The sequence below is a fragment of the Bacillus rossius genome, chromosome 3 (genome assembly GCF_032445375.1).
Source record: "Bacillus rossius redtenbacheri isolate Brsri chromosome 3, Brsri_v3, whole genome shotgun sequence".
Taxonomy (NCBI): domain Eukaryota; kingdom Metazoa; phylum Arthropoda; class Insecta; order Phasmatodea; family Bacillidae; genus Bacillus; species Bacillus rossius.
Window position 1 is genome coordinate 18,041,982 of NC_086332.1, and position 27,823 is coordinate 18,069,804.

At 36.6% G+C, this 27,823-nt stretch overlaps 1 protein-coding gene across 5 annotated transcripts; it reads right to left on the reverse strand.

Moving 5' to 3' along the window:
* Nucleotides 1–1,425: 1,425 nt before the first annotated feature.
* LOC134530293 (beta-glucuronidase-like) lies at nt 1,426–27,694 on the reverse strand. Of its 5 annotated transcripts, none has more exons than XM_063365010.1 (14): nt 25,814–27,694; nt 20,416–20,676; nt 16,878–17,051; nt 14,725–14,900; nt 12,878–13,020; nt 11,986–12,179; nt 10,561–10,704; nt 9,313–9,485; nt 8,490–8,633; nt 6,119–6,203; nt 5,846–6,022; nt 4,555–4,693; nt 3,326–3,492; nt 1,426–1,600 (listed from the first exon to the last, which is right to left on the reverse strand). In XM_063365010.1, exons 2-13 carry the CDS (start codon nt 20,605–20,607, stop codon nt 3,338–3,340), a joined length of 1,896 nt encoding a protein of 631 aa, XP_063221080.1. In that variant the 5' UTR covers nt 20,608–20,676; nt 25,814–27,694; the 3' UTR covers nt 1,426–1,600; nt 3,326–3,337. The 5 variants fall into 5 exon arrangements, with proteins under 5 accessions (XP_063221080.1, XP_063221082.1, XP_063221079.1 ...); XM_063365012.1 differs by lacking the exon at nt 25,814–27,694 and adding an exon at nt 22,344–22,450; XM_063365009.1 differs by lacking the exon at nt 25,814–27,694 and adding an exon at nt 22,330–22,450.
* Nucleotides 27,695–27,823: the final 129 nt, after the last annotated feature.

The window sequence follows — 27,823 nt, forward strand, 5'->3', positions numbered from 1 at the left end:
ACTCATTATGGCGTCCCTACGTTTCCATATCGTAGACAGGGTCGACGCTGATATCTTGTGCTGCCGTGCTTTCTCAGACTTTGTCAACTTTCCTTCTTAAACGTTTGTGATCTCGCTCGTACGGCCCCCGGTTCATACGTACACCTCAGTCGTACATAGAGATTTTCAGATACCGTGAAAAATTAGGCAAAAAAAAATGAAAAATGTAAGAAATACGTTAAAGTTTATTAAATACAGTCGCAACCTGCAGCGTTTATAACAAATACAAGCTACATACACATTGCATCACAGTAAAAAATTAAAAAAAAATGGCCGCAAATTGATGGAAATTTACCGACCGTAGCACGCCGTACGCGGAGAAAGGTAATTAATTGTACTCGGTCAGCTGTTGTTACGACGCGGCGTAGCCGCCGGCTGGCTCTCTCTGTTCGCTGAGCTGCGCATGTGCAGTATAACTCACTCAACACTCCGCCCAGACTTGTGACCTTCCATCAGCAGCCAGCCAATAGACGTGAGATTAGCGGGGGGAAAAAAAAGCTCCACCGCCCGTGTCCCAGTTTTGTCCATTTATAATACCAGTAACATAAACGAATCGTCAAAAAACCGTAAGAAAGCCGATACCCAAAAACAGTAAATAAAGTCATGTACCAATAAAAAAGCTAAGCAGGTGGTCAACAGGCAGTGTAGTCAATTCCTATCGCAATCTGTAGTCAAAATCCAAGAAGAAAAGCAAAAAATCGAAGTCCGAACAGCACTTATAAAAAATGTATTCCAAAAACTAAACACCGCGCACAAAGGTCTTACTGAGAATAATGATAATGGCATATTGGTGTGACGTTGTCACAAGTTGAAAACACCTGGAGGATGGGAAAGGGAATATTTGGAAACGTGATTATTGGCTAGCACTGTTACTATGCGGGCATGATTGGAAGATAACGTGGTGAGTCAAGCCAATGATAATGGAGGGGGAGGGGGATGCGGACAAAGAAACCCTTCATGACGTCATGTGTCGCGGACAGTCTATCTATTCAGGCGCGCGCAATGGCACGCACCTACGCAATTAATTTACAGCGCCCAGAGTTTTTAAGCAATTTGAACAATTTTTTTAATTTTTTCGTGTTTGGACAGATGATGCAAAGGCACATATTAATGTATAGTACCTCCATTCTATTACTGACACCACAGAGTGTATTTTTTAAGAAGTTTCCGTTACAATTTACTTTCATTTTTTGGAAATCTAAATTATTATTTTAATAAATTGGTGTTTTTTTGATGGTTCCTGAAAACCTTTACGTTAAATCACTGTTTTCGTTAAATCCGTGTTCACAAATTTGGGGTTCTACTGTACTCTCTGGGATTGGAATCAGAGACAATTGGGATCTGACCTATTGTTATTAATACAATAAATCAGAGTCTGTAAAAAAATTACACCCAAACCTTTTTATTTATTAATAATTATATTTTTTTTACAAAAAATCTTTGGTTGCTGTCCTCAATAGCCGATCAGAATACTGTTGCACTAGAATATTTACCACGAACATGCACTCATAGGTGCAAATAGACCACACTGATGTTTGAAATAACCAGCATTTCGGAAAATCTGGAAATAAATTAGAAAATACAAAAAATACGTTATGTAATTAAATTGGCAAGTCTCAGGCACATTTGGAAGCACCAAGGGTGGACTGGCCGCCACCACGCCCCTCGTAGCCTTTGCCGTTAAAGAGAATTACCACCTCTTGATCCGTGCCCTCCCAAAACTTTTCCACCATCCTCACAATATAGCCAAGCCACCCTTGGGAAGCTCAATGTTCAACTCGCATGCACGAGTTGGAAATACCACCTATGTACCTACTTTTATCTCACAGTCTTTTGTGGAAAAAAATAACGGAATCAATGTGATGGTTGGGAAGTTCCAAGTTGGACAAGCCTATTATGCCTGTCCTTGATTTAATTATTATGGGGAACATGGCCAGGCCAAATGAAACTGTAGGGTGAGTAATATGAAAGAAAAATTAGATGTAAATTTGAAAATAGGCAATCTGGCACTAATTTTAAGAATGATGAAGATTTGTAAGATGCAAAATTGCAAGGATGGTAGAGACTAGTGAGAGGTTGCTTCGTGAACAATACCTATGCAGACAGGCATTTTACTATAGACAGTTGGTGTGCACTTCATATATATAGAGGCACACTACTATCCTAGAACTGTCAATATAAAGTGAATTCAATTTTCAAAATATTAAGAAAACCACCAAATTGTTTAATTGATTTTTTAAAAAAAATATTAATTCTTGCTCCTTGATATACCGTATATACCTGAAAATACACAAGACTTTGATTGCAAGCCCAACCCTACGTTTTGATGTCCCTCCGCCAAGAAAGAGAAATTAATTTTTCTTTGTGGCCGCACATTCTGCTTGCAGGACTTGCATTAGTGTGCTGATACCCAATTGTTAATCTGTTCAGCGTAATGTAACTTTGAGGTTGTAAAATTACGATCAGAAGAGTTTCTTTCTTGTTTTCGAACCCGAGATGCACGTGCGCCGCATTTTTAACACAATTACCCATAACAAGTGGGTAATTGTAAATCTTCCAATAGACTTAAACGTAAAATACTGATCACCACATGTCTTACCATACAAGCTAGGTTAATGTTACATCTAGGAATAACAATTATTTTGAAAAATAGACAAGCATACCAACACATATCAACATAAGAAATAAATATGTATTGGGTACATTCCATTTAGATACCCCAACTATCAAAACTTGTGCTTCATTTAACTGATTTGTAGGTAGTTGGAAGTAATGGAAAAAAAAACTAGATTCATTCATCAGATTCTTTTCTATTTTGTATACTGTTAATACTGCAAGTAAATATTCTGTCATTGCTTGTTTTGAGTTTTTTGATGGAGAAAAATATTCACATACGGAAACAAAACTCTTCAGTCTGCATAAAGTCTGGCAATGCCGTAATCTTCAATAAATGTGATTTAGTAATCGTGGTAAATGAACATAAGAATTTTAATTAACACTGAATTATGGGTGGTGAAGTATATTTACAGATTTTGCTTACTTTAAGGTTCAGTTTATCTTAATTTTCCTTGGTGTGTGATCCCAGGCCAACCTATTTATGTCAGCAGTCTTTAAGAACAAACACCTCAGCCCCTACTTGGATGAATACAAAATTAATATTTAATTTTTCTAGATGGAAATATTAAATTCCTTGCAACCAAATAATTCTTTACATTAATGTCTTGCAGCTATACTTTTCTTGTATATTTATTTGTAAGCTTATAACGTAGTAAGTACGTTGTCTTACCTCCAAATACTGTCACAGTGACCGAAACAGCAGGTCAGAGGGAAGCTGGAAGCCATCTAGCTCATGTGCTAAGGACCAATAGCGGGAGCGTGCCCAGTGGGCAGCCATCTTTGGCTGCCTCTCTCGAGTGAACAGGCCCTTCACACAGCTACGTGGCCGGAATGTTTCTATGTTCCACAAACAGCAATCCCAAACAATTTACATGCATTTCAATAGTGGTTGCTTGTGCAGTACAGAGGATGCTAATTCAGGAATAAAAAAAAACCTATGTACATCATTATCTAGTAAATAGGATTGGATACCAAGTCAAGTCTTTGAATTGCTATATTTTTAAAATTTAGTTAGTTATGAAGATGTTATTAAAATAAATAAAACAAAAACATGAGATTAAAATAAATGCAGTTTGCATGTTCTCAAGTCATGAAAGCCTTCAGAGAGAACCCTACTAGTGTCTGAAATTTCAAGAAACTATTTAACATTTAAGATTTAAATTACTGCCAGGAAGTAATAAAAAATCCTATATGAGCTAGGTACTAAACAGTATCAAAACTGATAACACTGAAATGCATAAATGTGTGAAATATAAAACAAAAACAATGAAATACAAAGTATGAACTTAATATTTTTAAGTTAATTTTTTCTTGGATTGTAATGCATTGTGCCGTCCGGCCACTTTGGCGCAATAATGGACACAAAACTCTCTTCTACTTTGCACATGTATCCCATCAGGGCAGTGGGTTCACATGCTGTGTGTAGCTAAGCTACGAGGTGATAACCTATTGGTATGTTATACTCTGGCCATTTAAATTCAAGATGGGGGGTCATACTGCAATATGTCAGTGCTACATGAAAATACTGCACCCCAATCACAGTGTAAACCAGTCCAATGTGGTTAGTAACTTGCAGACAAGTACAATAACTAATGGATCCCAAGAGCAACAACCGTAGAACTACTAGTGTTGCTACCAGAAGAGTATACATCAAGCTAATGAAGACAGGAAACTCAAGCGCACTACTCATGTCACATAAACTTAATTTATTATATAATATGAATGTTACCTAACTACGTTCTAACAACTAAAGATCTTGGAAATAGACTCCTAAAAATGCAAGCTTCCTTTTGAAGATTTATTTATAATGCATGATAAATATTTAACTCTGTGAACACTTTCATAAAAAGAAAGTCATGTAGCAATTTTTTTTTTTCAAGTAGAAAGTTAAGACACTACCTTCTGGGGTCAAGAAGTCAGCAAAATTCCATATCATCTCGCCCAGCAGGAAGCCTTTGGCACGTAGTTTGTCAAATATCTTGAAGTGTTCAACAAGGGTCATCACTTCATAGTCTTCGGTCCACATTTGTGCAGGCAGCTAGGGAACAATAATCTGTAGACTGAAATTTTTCTACTGAGAAATTATAAATGCTGCAGATTTTTTTTCCTTAAACATTTTTATGTACATATTTATAGCTTCACAATGACTTCTAAAAATATTATTATAATTATAAATGTTACCTTATCACCCAGCCCCAAGATATCAGATGCACAGTACTGCCTTAGCCAACTACATACATACATAGAGATAGAGACATGCATGTCCACCACAAATGACAAAAATCTAACCCCCTTTAAATGATGTTCACATATCAAACAGAAACAATTCACCTCACTTGGATATCTGATCTCCAAATTCTGAAATACATCAAGAAATTTGGAAGATACAATCTGTTAGCTAGCTCAAGCAAAAGCAAAGTGACATTAATTAAAAAAACATAGCTTTAAGGAAGGATATTTCATAAGTCATATGCAGAACAGATTTAAAAAGCAAGGCCAGTGACAAAAAACCAGCCAAGTTCTGTTACCACTAGGTTGGTTGCCTACAGATTCACTGTTTCTGTTAACACCCATAACCTAAACTTGATCTTAGTACAACAGAAAATACATTCATTGCTTACAGAAGTATCATCCCTACAAATGCCAAATAAATTATGTCATATTCTTTTAGAGTCTTTTGATACAGGTAAGTTCCGCATTTAATTTTAAAGGGGAATCAAAGTTACACCCACCACTTGCTGTCTGAAAACAAAATAAGTATGCAAAAACCAACATTAATAGCTGGCTTATGGTACCACCGTAGTCCATATCATAAATTAAAACTTTACAGAAAACAAAATCTAGAGAAACTTTTATATAATTACCATACATGCCTCTTATTAAATAAACAGTTTTGTTAGGTCAGGCACATGTCCAAAATAAATAAATAAATAATTTTTTTATTTTTAGATAAATGCTAACAAATGTTCCTCTTATTCACAGTGTCTACTTGCTTAGCTTTGCATAATTTTGGTCTCAAGAGCACACTTCTGGGGCACAATGTTAATCAGAATCAGGTTTTTTTTAAAATTTTGTTACATCATGGATCAGTTTAAACGTAAAACATTAAAAATTGAAGAATTTAATTTCCAGTCAGTCGATACTGTAAATCACATCTCTGAAATGTGTTGCGCGCGAACTAATGACTTACCGTATGCATCCCGACCACGGCCCCAGCGCCATACTCCGTCATCAGCACTGGCTTGTCGTGAGTGACGTGCCACGCGGTGAGCTCAGACTCCACCTGCCGACCAATCAGCTCCAGGTGGCCCGGGTCGGAGTACCACGCTCGATATCGGTTCAAGCACACCACGTCCATGAACTGCACCTGCGCTCAGGAAACAAACACATGGCTGAAGCTACGCAGCTCCTTCAAACTCCTTTCTGCGATACTGCTGATGATAACAGCGACACTGCTACTCACGGCTTTGTCATTTTCCACGGACTGGCTGTTGACAAATGTTATTGGTCGCGAGCTGTCCAGCTTACGGGTGTAATTATACAGCGAACTGGAAACATATGCACATGACTCTATTATAATTCCACTATTATGTTTAGAGAGATGACTGAACCAAAGATCATCTCTCATTTAAGTACATATTCAAGCAGAACTTTTGAAGTGTACTCAGTAGACTCGACCACATCTAAACTAATACATTTGTATTAATATTTAGATTTCTGAAAGAATCTATTAAAAATATAGAACTATGTGTTGTGCATGTTACCATGAATTAATTAAATGTGCAAACTTATTTATACACATGCAGTTCAGTTGGTATAAGGGTAGCGAGATTTAAAAAAATTGTTTCATGGGGTAGTTCCTTACAAAAATTGATTAGTAAAGAAAAGGGAGTCATGACTTGGGAGTCATGACTTGGCAGTCATGTACAGATGCTTTCAACGATGGGCCTCCAAGCTTATAGTAAGCTCTGCCTAAGTACTGACTTGGTGTTCATAAATTTGAGTCCCACCAAATAAATGGAGGAAGAAGACGGATTGGATCGGATCCACGACATTGCTTAATAAGCGTGACTTGTTAGCGATCATGGTCACTGAAATTTGTAAAGTCTTGTTTAAAAGTTAATACAAAATTAAATAAGCATCAATGAAATATCTGCATGCTTATGTCTTTAACTCTTTTACAGTTTACAAGCTTAAAGAATTTATAAAGATAACATATGGTTAACACAAAAACTGAGCTGCATAAAAAAAATAAACTACAGTAGAATCCCGCCGATGCGACACCCCCTCTGATGCATCCGTTCCGTTTACATGACCATTTTTTGAGAAACCGTGAAAAATTTAAGCAGAGAAAGTCAAAAATTTGAGTAAAATCGGCTGAAAAACAAGTCTGTTACACTTTGTTGGGCGCTACCCACCCGTCTAGACTGTCCACGCGGCAGTGTCTAGCCAAGCTCGGCGCGTCCACTATCGCACGAAAAGCCGTCTCAGCTGCCATGTTATCTTACCCGCCCGCACGCACGAAAAGCCGCTGTGGTAGCTTCTGCGAGAGCATAAGAAACTCTTCCGGCCAGGCTGGCGGTAGCGACGGCTTGACGTAATACGTGACATGACGCTTACCTCTCCCATCCCCTGCTAATTCTTCAAGGTTCATCCCTCCCAGAGCCACAAACCATGTAAACCCCCCCCCCCCCCCCTCTTTATCAACTAACATTTCAACACATTCCCTCCCTTATTTCAACCTTCTGCGTGAGAAACTGTCAGCATCCTCCTCCCCTCCCACACCGCGTGCGACAAAAGCCAGGTTGTATAGTCCATTCTTGGTAAAATAAATATTTTTATGGGCTTATACGACTGTCCTTCGCCGTTAATAAATACTTTATAAGTTAAAGTTATTATGATACAATTTGTTTATTAGTCATACAGCAGATTCTGCTGAAAAATCACTAATACATAGAATTTTATTGAATAGAAAAATTACCAGGGCCGTAAATATATTTATTTTACTGCATAGTTACTTTTCCATCTGCATTCCAACGTGTTTTTTTTCTTTTCTTTTATTTTACGCTGTGAATGGATGTGGAAAAGATAATTGCTTGAGCTGTCAAAATAAACATCGCTGACGGCAAGGGCGGGAGCGCATACTGTTGGTCTGTCGCTGTGATTATCTACTCCAAAAACATGTCACAGCATTTCAGGATAGCATTGTTCTTATATCTTTCGTTTATAGCCGAATGTTTTCTACCTGATCCACACAAGTTCCTTCGCCACGTTTTGAACGAAAATAACAACCAGCCGGCTAGCATAGCATACTCGCGTGACGCGAATTCATTTAGCGCGAGTATTTTATGTATTTGGATATATTTAGGGGAGGGGGAGTAAAAATTGGACCGAATTCTCTATTGAGACCATTCCGTTTATAAGTCCGTTTTTCCGGAAACTGTGAGGGGTCGCATCAGCGGGATTCTACTTTAGTATATTCAAAAGCTGACACACAATTTGTTTTGGAAATTAGTTAATACATGCACATGCCCAAAAAATATTCAATTAATACTAATCACTTTTTTCTGCACCTTATGCTATTGTTGCTCTTCTTTTTTGCAAGTTTGTTTTTTCAGTCATTTACTTATTTTTATTTGTTTTGTCTGTTTGAACTTTCTTAAAATATAATCTAAGGATGTTCTGAAAAGCTTTAAAAAAGACAAAAATTTTGAAATTATATTTGGAAGGCAACACTGTAAAATTTTTTATGGGTTTGAAAACATCTTGACCCGGTCGCCATGGATGCATACACGTCCAGCCTCAAGGAGCGGTTAGAGCACGGAAGTAGTCACCTGAAGTAAGACGCAGACTGGTTTTTGTCAGAGCGGGGTTCATTTGCCAGCGACCACATGATGACGCTGGGATGGTTCTTGTCCCTTTGTATCATCTCCTGCATGATGGACTTGTGCCTCTGCAGCAGCTCGTCACTGAACAGGCTGGCCAACATGCAGGCACAATTGAGAATGCCTGACGTCCCGTCGACATCGCGGAGACGACGAGATGAGAATGGAGCATTGAAGGAATGAGTGGGCAGCGCAAACATGAGCAACCAGAGAAAATTCACAAACTCACAGTAACATCTGCCACATTTCTCACTTGAAAAGTGTCTGGGTTTATTTGTATCCAGTGGAATGGAACCCATGTTGCCTTGGGAGGCGAATGATCTGACCACTCAACCACTGTGGTCACTTCACAATGGAGAAATAGTATCTCTAGTCCTAACAACTCTGGCCAGGCAAATTCATTTCATTTCACTTTATTTACAATTGAAGGGCAAGGTACTTTGTAATAAGGCAAGTGAGATAAGCACTTTTTCTGTCAAATCTTAAAGTATTTCACAAACATATTAGCTTGTGCATATTCAACATGAAAATAGTACTAAACAAGATAATTAGGAGCAAGACACGGACATCAAAACACATTCAAACTGAACCAAGGAACTCAATATTATGCCTAAAATTAAAAATTACTCATACAATGTTATTCTTAAAAATGTGAGGCAGTGTATTTCAAACGCTGCAAGAACACAGCAAAGAATGAATTTTAAAACAGATCATGCAAACTAGGCTTAGTTTTGAGCAGCAGGCATCACAAGATCCAACTCGGGCCACTCACTCGAGGCTGCAGGCAGGACTCTCATCAATAATCATGATCCCAGCCTGGTCGGCCATGTCCAGTGTCTCCTCTGCGTACGGGTAATGGGAGGTGCGGAAGGAGTTGGCCCCCAGCCAATCAATGAGGTTGAAGTCCCTTATCAGCAAGGTGTTGTCGAATCCTTTACCTCGCACCTGTAATTACATTCCCCCTCCCATTCTTCCCATCTGAATATATCAATTTTAAGTTCCTGATTCACATTTGTTTTCAAATTAAATTATCAATTTTAAATTTTTTAGTTGCCAAAAATTCAAACTTATTTTCCTGTTTCATTTATTATTACTACTACAGTTTTAGATTTTTATTTACAGTATGTTATGTAACAATTTTCCCACACTGTTTTCAATGTTACCAATAAAGATTTGAAACATTTTTCTAATAAATATTCACACCTTCATTACTCTAATGTACAGTAAATGGCACATGTCACACACATCTTTAACATAAGTAATGAAGCCAACCAGCAAGAGGCCTCACTCCTCCCATCTCAAATTACCCTTCATGCCATAAACACTCCGTCACCAAAAGATAAATTACTTTCGCCCCTCCATTCAACTGAAATAACAATCCTTAAGGTTAGAGACCTTCCTCTTCGTTCCTTCAGTCAGACATGTCGTAACTAGCTAAACTTTAGTGTGGTAAAAAATTTAAATGATTTATCTCTCACCAATAATGCACTCTAGACATAACTTATTTGACTTCATCAGATGACTTTAAAAAGGCCGGGTTCATGTTCAACATCAGTCATTTCAGAAGAAAAAAAAAGTGTTTTGCTGCCAGCTAAAATGCAAGTGTTACATGTTTTGACTCAGGAGAATGGGCTGTGAACATAGGAAAAGTGTCTACCAAAACAAACCATAATTGAAAGTAGCTACTAGGTAGTTAAAAATAAACTAATAAATGTAAATTCTTGCTTGTTACAACTATTGCATCAATAATGTTTCATGTATATGATTACAAATCCAATTTAAACATGACTTCTGTTCTACAATAAAAGAAATTACAAGGCATAACATGAAGTTATAAATAGTTTTAAACATTAATATATAATGTTTTGTATATTTTTATTGGGTACTGTTCTCATGGTGTATGATTCACGAAATTAAAAAAAAAATAATTAGGTATCCATAAAGTTATGGTACGATTCTACAATTACACGTGTCGAACAAATCGCAATTGATGCATTTTTCCACAGGGGCAGGCACTCACGTCAGAATCTTCGTGCTTGCCGAAGCCAGTCAGGTAGACGGGTCGCCCGTTCAGCAGAAGGGCAGTGTTGCTCCACTCAAGTGTGCGCACTCCAAACTGCTGCCTGTACACATCCAGCACCTGCCCGTTGCGAGCTAGCTCCACCTGGAAACAAGCATGCATCAGACCTCACACTCATACATAAATGTACTGAATGCTCTTTTACGTGTTGTTTAGTTGGTAATGCTTTGCTGGATACGTCTGCCCGGTTCTTTGTTATCATTCGTGCTTTGAATATGAACTGAATCTGTCCATTTGAAACGGCCATATCTCCTTTAAAATAAATTTGTCAGGAGAAAAAAAAAGAAGCAAGTTCTCCGAAGATGTCGCAGTTTCAAATGAATTATGATCTGGCTACTGCATAGTGTAAGGGTATGGAAGCATTCTACAATTGGCCTTTCCACAAAGAATATTAGTCTTTGTCACTAGAGTGCATTCATACAATAAAGTTAGTAATAAAAAAGCGGGGCTGTGGTCTTTTACAACAGGCCAATTCAATTGTAAGAGATGTACCAATTAAGGACTCTTAGATTAACAGACTACTATGCTTTCTATTTTGCCAACTCACATTCCTTCAGATTTAATAGAAATTTACAAACGCAGCAAGCACCTGCAAGTTGCATCTGTGTCATGCAGGGATCAACATGAATGAGATGAGATAGGCTGGTGTGTCACGTACAGAGATCCGCCAGATATTTAATACGATAAAATGTTTCTTAATACTATTTTCATCAAAGTAGTGTAAGTTTAATTGTAATAAACACTGTATTTGTAAAATTAAACCATCTGGAATGCAATAATATTAATGTCTGAAACATATTTATTCACAAATAATAATTAAATTTGTGTTTTTAAGTACATACTACTAGTATCAGTCATTTATAAAGCCAATTATAAAATATAACAAATCATAAATCGCCCATGTATTATGTTATAGTGACAGTTTTTGAATTTTGTAAGTTAAAGAACAATACGTACCTATTTCAGTGATATGAGTAAATTTTTCTTTGTATCAGTGCATCTGAATATGCCATGCTTGATGCCATAATAGACAGGTGCTAAATATTTTAAACTTATTATGCAGGAAATTTTTTTAAGTGGAATTTTTCAAAGAGAGTATTACTGTTGCTTGTGAGCCGTTTTACAATTCAAGTCTTCCCAGTACAGTGAAATATATCCGTCACAAAAAAAATACACTGACATGACCCTAAATTTTATTTCTTAGAAATGAAAGTATGTACTTTATAACGAACTGTTATTAAAAGGTTAAATGGCGTGCACAGATTTTTACAATACAAGCTTAAAGGTGAGGGACTTTGCGAACGAAATTCCAACATTCGCCGCAAGGCACAGCTGACGGAGGTAAGCGACCGGCGTAGCACCTGCCCTGAGAGTGTAGAGGTGTCCCGGGCGGGAGTCCGTGTGGCGGGCCCACCACAGCTTCACGCGCGGGACCAGCACCGTGCCGGACAGGCCGCTGCCCGTGGCCACCACCGCCCCTCCTTCGTCCTCGACCGCGACCGTGCACAGTGGCGCGGTGTCCCCACCGCCGGTGTAGTCCACCCAGTACTGCACCACTCCTGCACCCGTAGCCAGCAAGTGCTCCAGTACATACACCACATTATTGTTCTTTACCATTATGTTTTCCTTATAAGCGAATGAATTTTTAAAAGGTAATTGACTGTCACATAAAATCTCTAGAAATAGTAAACTTTTAAAAATTTTTCCTTCAGAAAAGAAAACTGAACATTTTATATTTTAGTTTTCATTAGATTATCTTTAATACTTTGTTCTTAGGTCAGTTGTTGGATTATTCTGTTAAAACAGGTCATAAATTCATATAACCAAGGTATATTAGTATAGTTTAATACAGGAAACACACATCTCAATTTTGTATGATAAGACTTTCTTGCGGAAACACATGTGAAAACCAGCATTAAATATAGACTACTATTCCTGTGGTGTCTCTGTATGATGCATGTCGGGCTATAATAGGAAGAAAATGCATTATGTAGCCCACTAAGTATTTCAATATTCCTTTCAGAATAATCTATATGCAACCTTCTGTAGCTAAGCTGATGTAATTTTCCTATTGTCTTTGCTTGTTTTTTATCTTTTAAATTGTGCGAGGTCAAGGCTGCCACAGTCCACCCGCTACTCAATGCATCGACACCGGCTAGACTACACTTCCACTCTGGCCTGCTGTACGCCTGCGCAAGGAGCACGACCACAATGCAAATGACAGCCAAAACAAACAAACCAGTTGACACTACTTCACCTGTGGTGTTGTCAAACGAAGTGCTGATGGTTATGTCACTGACAAACGTCTGTGGCACGGTGTACAGGTGAACCGAGCGCTGAATACCAGCGTAGTTGAAATAGTCTGGCAAGATTGAGTGCAGCATGTACCCTGGGGGATATCTGAAAGCATGAGCAACATGGTTATGTTGTTGGTACATAATTATGTCTTACAATTTAAGTCAAATGTTCATATTTAAAAAAAATTACAATGCTGCAGCAAGAATACCTACCATTACCGACACATTAATGTAGTATCATTTAAGTGAATTCACCATTACAATACCAATCCAATATCTATCATCATGCAAAAAAAAAATAGATATACGTAATTAACAGATGTGTAGTGCAGTTTTTACTTTTACAAATGAATTAAAAATATCATGACACAATTAAAATTTTCATAATTTTCTTGGTGATGGTCCTGTCACTACACTTGTAGCAATAGCTAAATCAGAAAAATTAATAAAATTTTATATTAGTTACATAATTTTGAATAACAGTAAAAAAAAAAAGTAATTATGGTCTTCATGCAAAGCAGTTGTAAGAAATACTTTTTCTTCAAATGCCTTTGAAACATTTAATCATAGTGTATACAAACAATATTTAATTCAGCCTCCAGCTATTATAAAAAAATTAGTATTCTAAGAGTCAATTAACATATTTATTACTATGGCTCTGAATCTAACACACAATATTTTTAAATTATTGAAAACATTCTTAAAATCTAACGGTGTCTGTATTTTAAACAGTTGCAACTCTAAATTTCTACAAAAGTTGTACAAAAATATGTATTGTATATTAGTCCTGTTTTTGTGCAATACCCAAAAAGGAAAATATGATATTGGATATCCTCGCCAATTAGTCCATTTCAGCTTCCACAAAGGCAGTTTTCATAGTGACGATTATCGCAAGCATGAAATAATTCTTGTGAGATTAAGTGGTGTATTCTGGTACAACAGCTAACTGGCACAAATCACTAGCCAAATGCTAGTGATGAAAGGTAATGGTTTTCAACTTCTTCATGATCAACTTATCAAAAAACCAAATACAGTACATAGTTTTTTTCTGCAAATTTTTTTTTATGTTTATGATCGACACAATAAAAGATAAAACTTTATACAGTAGACTCCCAATTATCTGGGGTATTGACAGGCAAGGGGTCCACAGATAACCAAAAAACGGTTAAAGGAATTTAGAAAAAAAAGAAAAAAGAAAAAGAAAAAAATTGGTTTGGTTGAATTAAAACAATTTTTTTTTATCTAGATTACCTAGACAAACATTGTATAAGGTTGTACGTAATAGGTACTAAAGTGTTAGAAATAATTTACAGAAAAATTTGCAGTACATATCACTAAAACATAGCCGTATTTTTTACATCTAACTGGTTAGTATTTTTCAAATTTGTTGACTGAGAAGTACCACTCATTTGCATTTATTATTATACATTACAGTTTAAACCAGGGGCGCAACAACTAAATATCCAAAGGGGGGGGCAATATACCTTTTTATAAAGAATCATCTCTCCCCCTTATTGAAGCGGGGGGGTCCGGGGGTCATCCCCCGGGAAAATTTGTATTTCAAGGTGGAAAATGGTACTATTTAAGCAGTTTTATTATCTAAAAATTGATCACACAGCACTTTCTTTGCCCCTGTTTGCCCCCACTTCAAGGTTTTAGAGGGGGGGCCAAATACCATTCCCCCCCCCCCCCCCCCCCCTGTTGTTGCGCCCATGGTTTAAACATTATGGCAGAATAAAAAAAATGAATCACAAACAGCCGGGTCATGCCGCCATCAGGCTTCCCACTATAAAGAATGGTTCCGTGCCTGCTGGAGTCGTCGGTGTGGACGGCGGTGCCCTGAGGTATCGTGTGCCCGGTGAGGGTGTTGTTCGCGCCGACGGTGACCGTGTTCTCCTCGCCGTAGCGCAGCAGCCCCGTCACCTCGGCCTGGAAGGGGAGGTGCCCCCCCTCGTGGCTGGTCGCCAGGCGGTCGTTCACCCACTGCAACAGGCGAGCCCCCATGACCTGCCAGTCCCAACACTCGAGGGCAGGGCCTCGGAGCACCAAGGAAGACCCTGCTGAGTTCCCAAATAATTGAACAGCTGAGTGGAAAAAGGTTAATATTCCATATATACATGTTTTGAGAAAAAATTTAAAATACTGATTTGTACGAAAACTACAGTTTGGATCAAAAACTTCACTATTGAGCAACTGTAGGTGTAGTAGTATAAAGCAAAAGCACACAATTTCTGAGTCCATAGTCAAAGTAAGTAAAGAAATACAAATAATTGAAAGTGCCGGAATGTTATCCTTTTTCCACTCAGCTGTTCAATTTTTAAGATGGTGTTAATCCTGATAGTAGGACAAAAATTCCAATTATATCGCTAAAAAAATTAATTGGAAACCTTACAACTTTGCAATGCTCCCAGATAACGTTAAAAGTTATAATCACCATAATTTTTGGTCTTTACATATATATTTTTTTTAATTTGTTGGGTGAGAAATTGTACATTAAGTAATGGGGAGGAAGGCCCCACCATTAATAATTATTTTCTCTCAGGCCCTTGATTTCTCTTGACGGCCTACTTGTGAGAAGGAGCATACACAGAATTTCATTTCAGAGTGGGGGGAATGGGGCTAGAACCTCTTTGAATACTGTTTGCTATCAAATTAATTCCTTTTTGTTGTTGGAAATGATAAGATTGTTTTAGGATACCTTAAGGATTTCAGGGAAGGGGGGAAATATTCCTTCCCCATCTCCCCTGCTTGTGAAAACCACATTAGGAAATAATCCGTGTAGATAACCGCAAAAGAATGAACACATTAATGCCTCAAATATACCTAATTATATTGGCAACAAACTAAAATGAGAAGTTTCAAGTCTCACTGCATTATTTACAATGCAATTACATCTATACAAGTTCAATATCATGCTGACACTAAACAGTCATTAGAATCTGATCAGAGTTCAGGAAAAAAAAAAATTAGCAGCAGTCTAAAGAATTCATGAAGTTTCATAGACATTGAGTCAACAGATACAAGGAGTGAGGAGATAAAAAAAATGGAGCACTGACAGAACGAATGTGAGGCGGGGAATAAAATTTCCCCGAGAAAACCCACAGGATCACTAAAAAGCCTGGCCCACTTTCTGCCCACACAACTTATTGTAAGCAACATTCCAAAAATTTGCCTAGGAGTGATTTTGTGAAACAGTGGAAAACTGAAATAAGGATAGTTGGATTGTTATATCATCGTGTAGGATATTTTGTATGGAAAGTTGGCAATATTAAGAATATGTAATCAATACTTTGAGCTCAAATATTATAAAGAGTAAAATGTAAACAGTGTTAACGGATAAAAGGAATGATAATATACGTATATTAAATTGACCTTGCCTTTATTGAAACAATGTAGGGAAGTGGTGCAGTGGCAAGAGGACCCCAGTACAAATCATGGACTGATTTGGCTTTCCACTGTTACCGAAATTCCTTCAGGCAAATGCTAGGTTTGTTCTGTACAATTTGCCATGGCCAATTCATTTCCCAATATCTCTCGTCTATTTCCTTGTGTGTTACCATCTTTAAAGAGGTGGTCATTGAATCAAAGTACTTTTCATCCCATACAAGATAAGGAAAGAAAAGGCATACAATTAAATACATATAAATAGGTATTTATTCTTCATTTCAATTTTAATCATATAAAAAAGTTTCAAAACGTAAAAGAAAATTGTAAATTAATAAATATATCTATCTCTACATTACACAGACAATTTTTATGAAAGAAAAAATAAATCAACTCCTCTGTTGCAATTTCTGACCAGATAAAAGTTACACAGTTCCTAATTATAAAGAGATACATGTACATTATATGGAGGTTCATAAACCCAAGGTTTTAACACAATGTACATATAGAAATAATTTAGCATGTTGAGCATGATGAGTAGCTCCCTGTGTAGTGAATGTGCAACAGCGTCCTTACCACAACACTTGCGTAGTGAACATCACTAAACCGAAGGAACACCCTGAAGCTGTTGGTTTTCCACTGACTGGGCACGAAGAAGTGCCGTTGGTACCACACCCAGCCCACGAAGTCTCTGACGCCGGCACTGGCGGTCACATCGTTGAAGCTCGACGGCACAGGCATCGGAATCCACTGAACAGTGAGAAATTGCTAGCAATCACTGCACAATGCGCTCAGCTCTTTTATCAATCACTTTCAAGCATAATAGTGCAATGCAGATAATATGAGCAAAAACAATCACACTGGTGACAGGCTGGGCACACAAGCTCTAAAGTTGCAGAACTGTAGAGGAGACTCGGACTTGCACATCACACGCCTATTCACGTTAATGCACAAGGCAACTGGTGTGCAGTCTTCAGGTCAGAGAAATTCCTTTTACGGTAGTTAAAATGGTGAATTATATGGCAAAATACTACACATATTTATCCTACTTTCAAATTGCAATACTGCAATATTGTGTACCTAAAACAATCATGAAAAAACCCATTTTAGCCTTTTTTCACAGTTTAGAAAGAACATTTAAAAACTAAAACATGAAACAAAACTACCATAAGAAGGTGACGAAGGAAATTTGTTTATCTATAGCTTCTGATAATAAAAAAGTAGGTATGATTATCATTGTAATTTAAATAGACAGTTTATGTAACCAAAAATTAAACAGTAAAAAAATTACAAACAACAGAATAAACCAACAAACAAGAACTCACGAAAAAAAAAAAAACATTGGTCATCAAATCAAATTAAATTTCAGCAGACAAAAATACTTTTTATCCTGTTGTCTGATCAAAATGTACATTGGGGCAGGTCTATGCTAGGTATTGATACTGTTTTTAAACATGATCCTTGAATGATTCTTGCAAAGGCAGAAGCTTGATTTAAAAGATATTCATGGAAATATGCCATTGCTGGTTTGTTAACTGTATGACAAGAATGAACACGAAAGATGAATACACAAACACACAAAAAAATCTGGCAAAATTAGCCGATGTCAAATGTGAAACACATAGACAGAACAGAGAATTCAGTGAAATGAATTAGTCGAAAAAAATAATAGCGCAAATAGTGGGTTAACAAAAACAAGACAGTTGTAACAAGAACAGAACTTACATACAAAAAACAAACTTGGACAACACAGTGAAAAACAAACAAATCCAACAGTGATACAAAACAGATAATCTGGACAACCCAACGATAAAACAGCGACGCTCAAGCAAAACCAGCCATTAAACTAAACAAATATCCTGGACAACACAACAATGACGGCACAGTAGGCCTCCTAAGACAAACAGTTGCATCTTTTCTGGAATTGGCATCTGTTCCCGTCATCAAACACAAACAGACTGATAAGAGGACACTGGACAAACAGGGATTTTTATGTGTTTGACCACCTCTCCTAGCATGGCCAATAACAGGCGAGCACTCACCTAATTGGTCGCACAACTTAGAGCTTTTGTTATTGGCTGGTGTCTTGCTGTGAGGGTTGTTGATTTGCAATTGCCTTTCGTAGTAAGTTACAGTCTGCTTTTATCAAAGGTGTCCATATATTTTTAATTCAATACTTTGTTGACTGATTACCTTGTACTGACAATGAATAGTGATTCCTTTAGTTAACAAATTAATTTCAGAATTTTAACAGGATATCCAGTCAGTAGCCTACTCAGCATCAAGGACTTCAATAGTATTTACCAAACCATCTCAAATATTGTCATGAAGAAATCAATGAAATGCAAAGAAAACAATAAACATAAACTAACCAAACTTTTAAGTTCAACATATTGTAAAACATTACAATACTGCCAGAAAGCGCAAAATCAGTCTTAGAAAAAAGGACTTAGTTTCAACATTGCTTCTCTTAGGATCCCGGTCGTAAACGTAGTTTATTCTGTAGCAAGTGCAATGTTCAAACGGCTAGCAGTTGAACAGGAGGAGTTTCAGTGGACTGTGCAGACCACCATTACATCAACCAGGTCCCCAAAACCAAACATCTCTTCTGATGAGCTCAAAGCCATCAAAACATTAAGTAATGGCAGCATGGAATAGCAGTGTTTCAGCCCCTCCTGCCAGTTATGCGTGTGTGGTGCAGTGTAGCTAAGACGGGGAAGGGGGGGGGGGGGGGGGGGCAGTTAGGCGCAGTGGTAACAACAAGTACGACAGTACTTCCCGGCGACGAGGGTGATGTGTTTTCTTTTTCAGCAGACAATTTATGTATCGCAGAAGAGAGACTGAATTTGTATATATATTTTTTAACTTTTACTTGAAGGGTCTTGTTCTGATTGTGCACTGGGCGACTTAGGTTCCGCCCCGCCTGCGACACGTCACGAGCTCCGTGGGGGACGGTGAGGGGAGGGGGAGACGTGTCAGGAGGGGTAGCGCCGCGCGCGGACGGCGGCACGCGGCAGTCGCGAGCCAGTCACGGGCCCGGTCGGTCACGGGAGTGGAGAGGTCGCGGTTTATTTCCCAGCGCGGGTAAGCATAGTCATTTAGCGTCGCTGGTCAGGACGAGGATAGGCCTTTTGCTAGACGCGCGGAACTACGTGGCATCGCCAGTAAAATCTCGGCTGTCATAATTAATTTTGTATACAAATATAGGTTGTGAGAACCGCGATTGGCCCTCGTGGCGCGTGAATCCTAACAGACAGTCACGAGTCAGACGCGAGAGACACGCCTCGCAACCCACAGAGATTTGGAGCATATCCTGAACATCGTGTAACCAGTAGACTTCGTGTCAAAGCCAGTAGCGCATTGATTTGCAGTGCGGCACAGATCGGCGTGGCACAGCTCACGGAGCCGGGCTTCCCCCTAAGACGTGGACATGCGGGGACAGGGTCAGCCCCAAGTATCAGGGTCGGTGTGTTAATAAACCAGCAGTCGCCCATTGAACTTGGACGTTGTGATTACGAGCCGGAACCGCCCTCTACCTCGAGCAGTCGGGCAGCTGCACCTTTCCCGGGGAATAGCCTGGACGACGACAACATATCCTACGTACATGTGTAGGTTGCGAATCCAGTTAAACAATACAGGTATGAAGCTGCAATCTAGGAGAAAAAAATTATTATCTTTAACAAATTCAACCTTAACACTACAACCAGCAATTCACATGGTGACAGATAAAAATATGCAAGTACAACCAATAAGAATATCATTAACTTTCAAATTTGACCAAGGGCAATGCCTTTCAGTACCGTAATTTACTGTCTGACACCACTATACTTTATTGGGTAAAATCACAGAAGAGATAATAGCACAATATGGTAGTCATAAAGTAATCTGTAGGATAGCATTAGCTTAGAAACATGAATGATGAAACTGGGCCTTGGTAGATTCTAATGTACAAAACATTTGTAATTAGAATTAAGAGTGAAAACCTGTATGAAGCACTTTCACTCCATAGGGCATCAAAGATAGTAATTATTTACATGTACAAGTCCTGGTCTTTGTAATTATGTAATTAGTAATTTCCTAGGTATAAGTCTAAAGTAGGATGGATGTCACCAACTCCGTCAGGGTCCATGCTGAACTGCTCTTCACAAGGAGGACACCGCCGATCAGGTGGCAGGGATGTGCGGAACTTCCACACTCCATCCAACAGCAACACCTCTCGAGTCTCGGACTCGCGAGGGTACAGGATACCTTCTGGTTCTACCCCAGTCAGCACGAGCAGTCCCGCGGCGAGAAGCGCGGGCCACATTTCCACAAATGTTGACTTTCAGGTGTTGCCCACAAAACAACTGCAGTGCCTTGCAGGACTTTCCCTCCTCTGCAAAAAAAAAGTACACGAGTACAAGGTACACAGTTAGTTCCACGTCAGCTGTCACAACCCACACCTCCCTGCCCCATAATTTTCACCTTTGCAAATATTTTTCACCAAGGCCCTAGTAAACAAGCACACAACTACAAAAGTTAAAATTCTATGGTTGCTGAGAAACTTCGGTCCTTCAACAGGGCAAGTTGTTCTAAAGACTGCTGGTGGAGGCACCGGGATACAGATGTGCAAGGCATCTACCCGGTCAAACAGGAGAAAGCATGGCGGTACAGTAGCTGTTACTAAGTGCATGCCTAAATGCTCAGACGAGCAAGGTCTTAACATTTAGATGTGACAATGATGCGCAAACTTGATGCTGAGGCATTGTGCTAGATTAAGTTGGCCCATTTTCAAAGGGCTGGCATTTGCAAAATACAGCAGGACATGTGTGGGAGGAATAGGCAGATTCTTTGATGTTGAATGGTTTCAATCAATCCTCTCAGTAAAAAAAATATTTAAGACTGCAGTAGCTGCACAGACACTGAAATCTGATTTACAAAGAAAAAAGATTCTCTCATCAAAATAATTTAATTGAAATAGTAGTTCAGTATTAAAATGGTTGCTTTGCATGTTTAGATCACTGAAAATAATTTAAATTTATTCCTGGTGTAAATATTAAAATTTTTAGTGCATATTTATTAATATGTACCTACTTAGATAAATACCTAACCAGTTTAGTAGAAAATAAGTTTTCAGAGCTACTTTAAAGTGTGGAGTAATAATAATCTGGGCAAAAATTTGTATTTATCATTAGGGCCATTTTGTCTCCTGAAAGTGGTTATTAGTGTATTTTTACTTAAAGGGAGTCCTAATCATTTATGTGGAATAAATAAATAAGGAATAAACAGTATTCACAGATATGTTAGAATTGGACCATACTTCTAAAATTTAACTTTGTGCTTAATCCATACTATACTTGATCAGAAAGTTCCCTACGTAATATGAAAAAAAAAAAAAAAAAAAAAAAGCCAGGCATTTCAAGTTGTAATGTGAATATTTAACCATGAGGAAAAGTTATTGCTATGCTCCAAGACAAATTCCATGCCCAGTAATAGTGACTCCGTCATTGGCCTGACTAACGTGGAATACACCTTAGACTTTACCCTCCTCCTGTTCCCTGCTTGGTTCTGCCAAGCAGCCCCCACCCTGTCCTACCCTTTCTTACCATTGTTTACATGAACAAAGCAATCAAACTGTAAACCTTTTGCGGGTAATTAAAATGTTGTACGTTTGTCTCAACACAATAACCATATTGGTTAGTATAACTAAAATATAACAGATTTGGCATGTCTTTTTTTATATATATACACAGAAACCACTATCTAGAAAAAAATACCTTTTCGACAAACCTAAACTTTACGTTCTTGGCAAGTTTATTGTACTTTTTAAATAAATACATTTTTAACAGTCAATTTAGGGACAAACTTAATTCCCTTTTCTTTAATATTTATAATTACAACTGAACCAATACAACATTTAAGACTTATGATACTCTATATAATTACCAATACTGGATGACTTCACTAGCTGCGCGTTTCGGACTAAACATTTTATAACAAAAAAATTATTTCGATACAACTATCTAAATAATAATCTTATCTAAATTACCCGCGGTTGTTCACCTTTTCCTCATTCTGAACCGGCTGATATGATAGCACGGTCTTAGAAACCAGGTCTGGACACAAGCGTATTTTCTTGACCCCCTTATTGACGGATTTAGTTCATAAAACTGCCGTTGGCGCCACAAGACAGTGGTCCGGTTTTAACATTGTGCTTTATGAACTTTTTTTAGTTAATTGCATTTAAATGATAATTACACATACTTGGCAGCTTTTTTTAAAAACTCGATGAGAGATGTAGGTATTACAAAACATTTTTCCAACGTTATAAAGAATTTATGTGCACAGTTCAAGAAAATGGCTAATGTTGATGTTTGATAGGTTGTGTTTGTTATTGTTTTGAAAGATTATTTTCATAACTTTATAACGTCGGTCAACTACGCGCTATTGAAAATCGTGATTCGTAATGCTAATATTTTAATGCTTTTTTTCCGGGAGTTATATATGTAGTGTTTAATTAGACACAGTAGTCTAATAACTCTCCTATATACAAAATTTCCGCTACGAAAATAAAGTAACAGTTTGTGTAAAAGTACCAATTTCTGTGAAACTAATTATAACAAGAGCTTAAACTATGTCGCAAAATAAAATTGCAGTGAAAAGTTTGCCTAGTAAAAAATTGTTTAACAGTGGCTACAGGCCATTTCATTCCTCCATTCCTCTTATTTGTAGTACTTTGGATGATCAGCAAATGAATGCCGGGGAGTGTTCCAGGCTGTGGATTATTATTATTATTATTATTATCATAGCTGCAATTGGGTACAGAAGTGCCCGGTGGCAAGCATTCGCCCTACTTTTCCCGCACTCTTCTTCTGAACTTGTAATTTTTATACCAAATATTTATTACGTTTTTTATCTAAGCTGCCACCCAAAGTACATTTTGTCCAAATTAGGTCCCCAAAAATGTTTAGCTCCAGACCACCACCACCTAGAATGCCTGGTTGATCAGAAAAAGTAGAATTATAAAACTTACCTAGTAATGTGATAAAGAATGGAAAAATAATATTAATAATCAACATTGATGTTTGTTTTTAAAACACTTATAAGTAAGAATGCAGCTGTAAAAAAAGTATTAAGATTTCTTCAAAATTTGTAGGTGCAAGCATGTGGGTGCAAGGTTTAAAAATTTTGTTCATTGACTCAGTGTGACCCTTTGGGAAGCAGAGTGACACAAATAAATTGTTCTTACAATCCGCCAGCTATTTTCCTGGACTTAAGAGTTTCCCTTACTGTTTTAGATTTGGCATTCACTGCAACCTTTTAACATCGTACTTCATTTCATTATATTTAGATTGTATTTTGCATATATTGAGATAACACATTTCCTCCCATTTCATAACCTTTTCACTTTTGAAAATCAAGACATAATAAAGGAACTTCAGTATAGTTTCAATAACACAGATGCAGTTTGCTTGTTTCAACGATGACTAGGTATGTTGTTACCTAGGATTTCTTTTTTCCAAGCAGTCACAATATCTTCATGAAAAACAAACATACTACTTTCATAATAAAAATAAGACAGACACACAAGTACTCACAGATTGGTACTTGTAGAAAGCAAAAACACACAGTTTGTACAACAAATTTAGGTACTCAACAGATGAAGCTCGCTTAAGCTAGCAAAACCATTGCGACCGCGCTTCCGCACAAAAATGTCAACCAAACTGTGTGCGTGTTTAGTTTCTACAAGTACCGATCTGTATATGTATGTCTGTCTTATTTTTAATACGTAATTAGTTTCCTAGTGGCCTTTGTCACGCATTTATACATACTACTTGGTTAATATATAATTTATGATCTACAGAAAATCTTAAACATCTTAATGGTCTTTAACCGAAAATACAAAGGAAACTGTAAATATTTTACAAAATGGAAGGGGAAAGGTGGAAATACACCTAGGAAGTGCAGTTATTTTGCAGTACTAACTGGTAATAAAAAACCATATCTGGAGCAAAAAAATATTCTGATGCACCTAACACTATTTTCCCCCTCTACAATTAATGCAGGGCAAAATTGTTACTAACTTATTTGTTCATGTCAGAGTGGTATTTAAAGCTGAAAGGAAAAGTTACTTAAAGTGTTTTAAAATAATTTCTGACCCATAATTACATCAACTCATCACTAGTACACAGTCACCACACATAGGTACAAAATATTGTCTGTAAAACAAATGTATAACAAATTAACAAACAATGCTAAATCATTTGCGACTATTGTTTGAATAATGAGAAAGGTTGAAATTATGACCATGCCCATAATACTATACTAAGTTATGCACTTTAGCATTACCACCAAATCAGGAACACCACCACCGAATTTCAGAAAAATAGACCAGTTCTATAGCATGTAACGGTAACTGCTCTTTTGAACAATAAATTTTAACTGAACTGAAAAAGTTTTCCCCGCTGAACATTGGTACAAAAACACAGCGTATTGCATTACTCTCACAAGTCAATGTTCAGTATGTAATGTCCAGTAACTCTAATTTGCAGTGTAGGGATTTTAATATAACTAATGGAATTACGTAACTTAATAGCAAGTAAGTACAAATAAATATTTTAAAATCCATATATGTAAACTTCTTGAAAAATTGTGTAGATATCATCCTTCATGGCATGCTATTACACAGTCTGTCAAATGTATCATTTGTGGAATGAATGTGTGTTGTGTATTCTTCTAAATAATTTTTTTATGCATTCAATGAGAGTGAGCTGTAATCATGCACGAGACATAATGTGTGTGATTAAATACGTGCTTGAACAGTCTTAGGAGCAGGAAATGAGGGCTAATTCAGTTAGGTTTTGGTTTGCTATTTTGTTTATTTGCATCAAATCCAGATTATTCCTGTATAGTGAAATATACACAATGGTATTGGACAAGCCAAGTTTTACAATTAAACATACATCAAATAATACATGTTATCAATTAAAATAATATTTTACATAATCTTAAGATACTTACATAAGTATATTATAATATAAATAAAATGATGACATGTTTACATGGTGTGAAACATTTTGAGCAGAGTACAAAGATCACCAGAACATAACTTATCAAAATTTTATAAACTATTGCCATGTGCCCTAACTTGCTATTAGCATAAAAAAAACTTATGAGTTTAGGTACTTATTTAAAAACATGTTATGAAATGAAAATTCTATTACAAATCATATTATATATTTACAGAAAATAAATTATGTTAAGACTATTTAGGGAGATGTACTACATAATTACAAAGATAAATGCACGAGTACTCATGGGTTGGTACTCATAGATAATCACACAAAAAAACATTTTTTAGTCCTACGACTGGGAGATATACTCTTATATTTCTAGAACTCTCAATTATTTTCAATAACACAAATGCAGTACCTACCATCTTGCTTGGTTAAAACATAACTGAACAGCATTGTTACTAAGCTTTTTATTCTTCAAGCTGTTACAATATCTTTGTGAAAAACATGCACACTTACTTTGTTAATATATAATTTATGATCTATAGAAAATACTTAACAACTTAATAGTCTTCAGGCCAAAATACAAACGAAACTGTAATAAAACTTTGATAATGGAAGGGGAGGTGGAAATAGATGTTAAGTCCCAGTACCAACTGTCTATAAAAAAAAACTATCTGGTATAACAAAATAACTATTTTTATGTGTCCAACATTATTTTTCCCCTTCAATTATTATTGTTATTAATGCTGGGAAATTAGTCACTTTCTTATTTGTTCCTGATGGCACAATGGTATTTAAGAATGAAAGGAAAAGTTCCTTAAGTGATAGCAAATTATTTCCAACCCAAAATTGCATCAACCAATCACCAGTCTGCTGTCCCTGAACATTGGTACAAAAATATTGTTTGTTTAATAAAATTTATGTAAAAAAATGTTTGATCATTTGTTGAGAACACCATCACCAATCTTCAGAACAATATTGACGAGTTCCATAGCATGTAAGTGATTTTAGAAAAATAATTTGAAATGAACTAAACCAATTTTCCCTGCCGAACTTAAGTACAAAAACACAGTCTGTTTTAAAAATTATTATAAAAATATTATGCTCAATCGTTTGTGTGCAGTTTAAAATAAAGAGAAAGCAGATTAACTATTTACAGGAAGAATAAACCCTTCAATACCCATGAACCCTACTCAGGTTTATGAATTTTTAAAACATTTTATTATTCAACTACATCACTACCTACTTCCTAAAGGTTTAAAAATTCGGATTGTTTAATATCTATTATCATTGATAACAGATTTTTAATTTCATAAAAAAAACTTCTTTTGAACTGATATTTTAGTGCATCAGTTCATAATTTGCAAATATACAACTAAAACAGCCTTAAATGTATATTTGCACATGACATATTTTCTGTGCGAAAACATCAATTAATTCTAACAAACATCCACAACAAAAAAAACCTATAACAGTGCATTACTATTAAATTGGTGAGTATTCTCATTTAATAATGAACAAAGGGTCATCCCAACATCTTTCTACGTATCTAAGCACCACAGACCTGATCCAGGAGATTGCAGATGATAGACAATCCCTCTATTGAGTTCTTTATACATAGTAACTTTTCTACAAAAAAACATAATAAACCTATACATATAGCTTACTTGCCACTATTTTGACAGCCCTGAAGGTATTATGCAACTGTGGAAACAGTCGACTTATCACTAAATAACTGTTAGTACTTTGGTTGCAAATAATAGGGTTATTTGAGCTACTATGTTATTTTGAATAAAAAGTAAAGTTTAGCTAGTGTACTGATTATCAATTTTTAAAGTGTTCATTTTTATGATAATCATGAGACAACATTTTCATGTACATTTTTCAAGTTGTTTGATAAATATGCCAAACAAAATATTGCGAAGGAAAAACTGAACTAATAGATAAAATAACTCGTTTACAGAAACTATAGACAAATAAACTCACTAGAATTTAATTTTCATAACCCTACATGGTAAATATGTATAGATATATAAACATATTACATGTACACAAATCAGCAAGAAATAATTACAAAATACTTATGTAGCAATGCAGCTTCAATGAAATGTTTCTCGCCTACGAAATTACTACTTTTTAATATAAAGTCCTTCCTCGGAATTGCTGCCTGCCACAACAATCGGCGTTGTTCATGTTTGGGTGCACTGAACACGACACTTGTCAAATGAACGGTCGCAATTTCATTTTCATTTCATTTCATTTATTAGCGTCCTATATTTGACAGTACATATGTCCAGGTTTTGTCAGTAACATTATAAATAAAATACAACATCATAATACACTAACAAAACAATATAAAAAAAATACATTATAACACAATAATATATGTTACAATAAAAAATGATAATAAAAAACAATGCAGCAATTTATGTAGATGCACTGAGGAATTCATTAACAGAGTATGGAGCTATTCGTAGTAGGTAATCTTTGAGATGTCTTTTAAATATGGTTTTACAACCTGGAGCA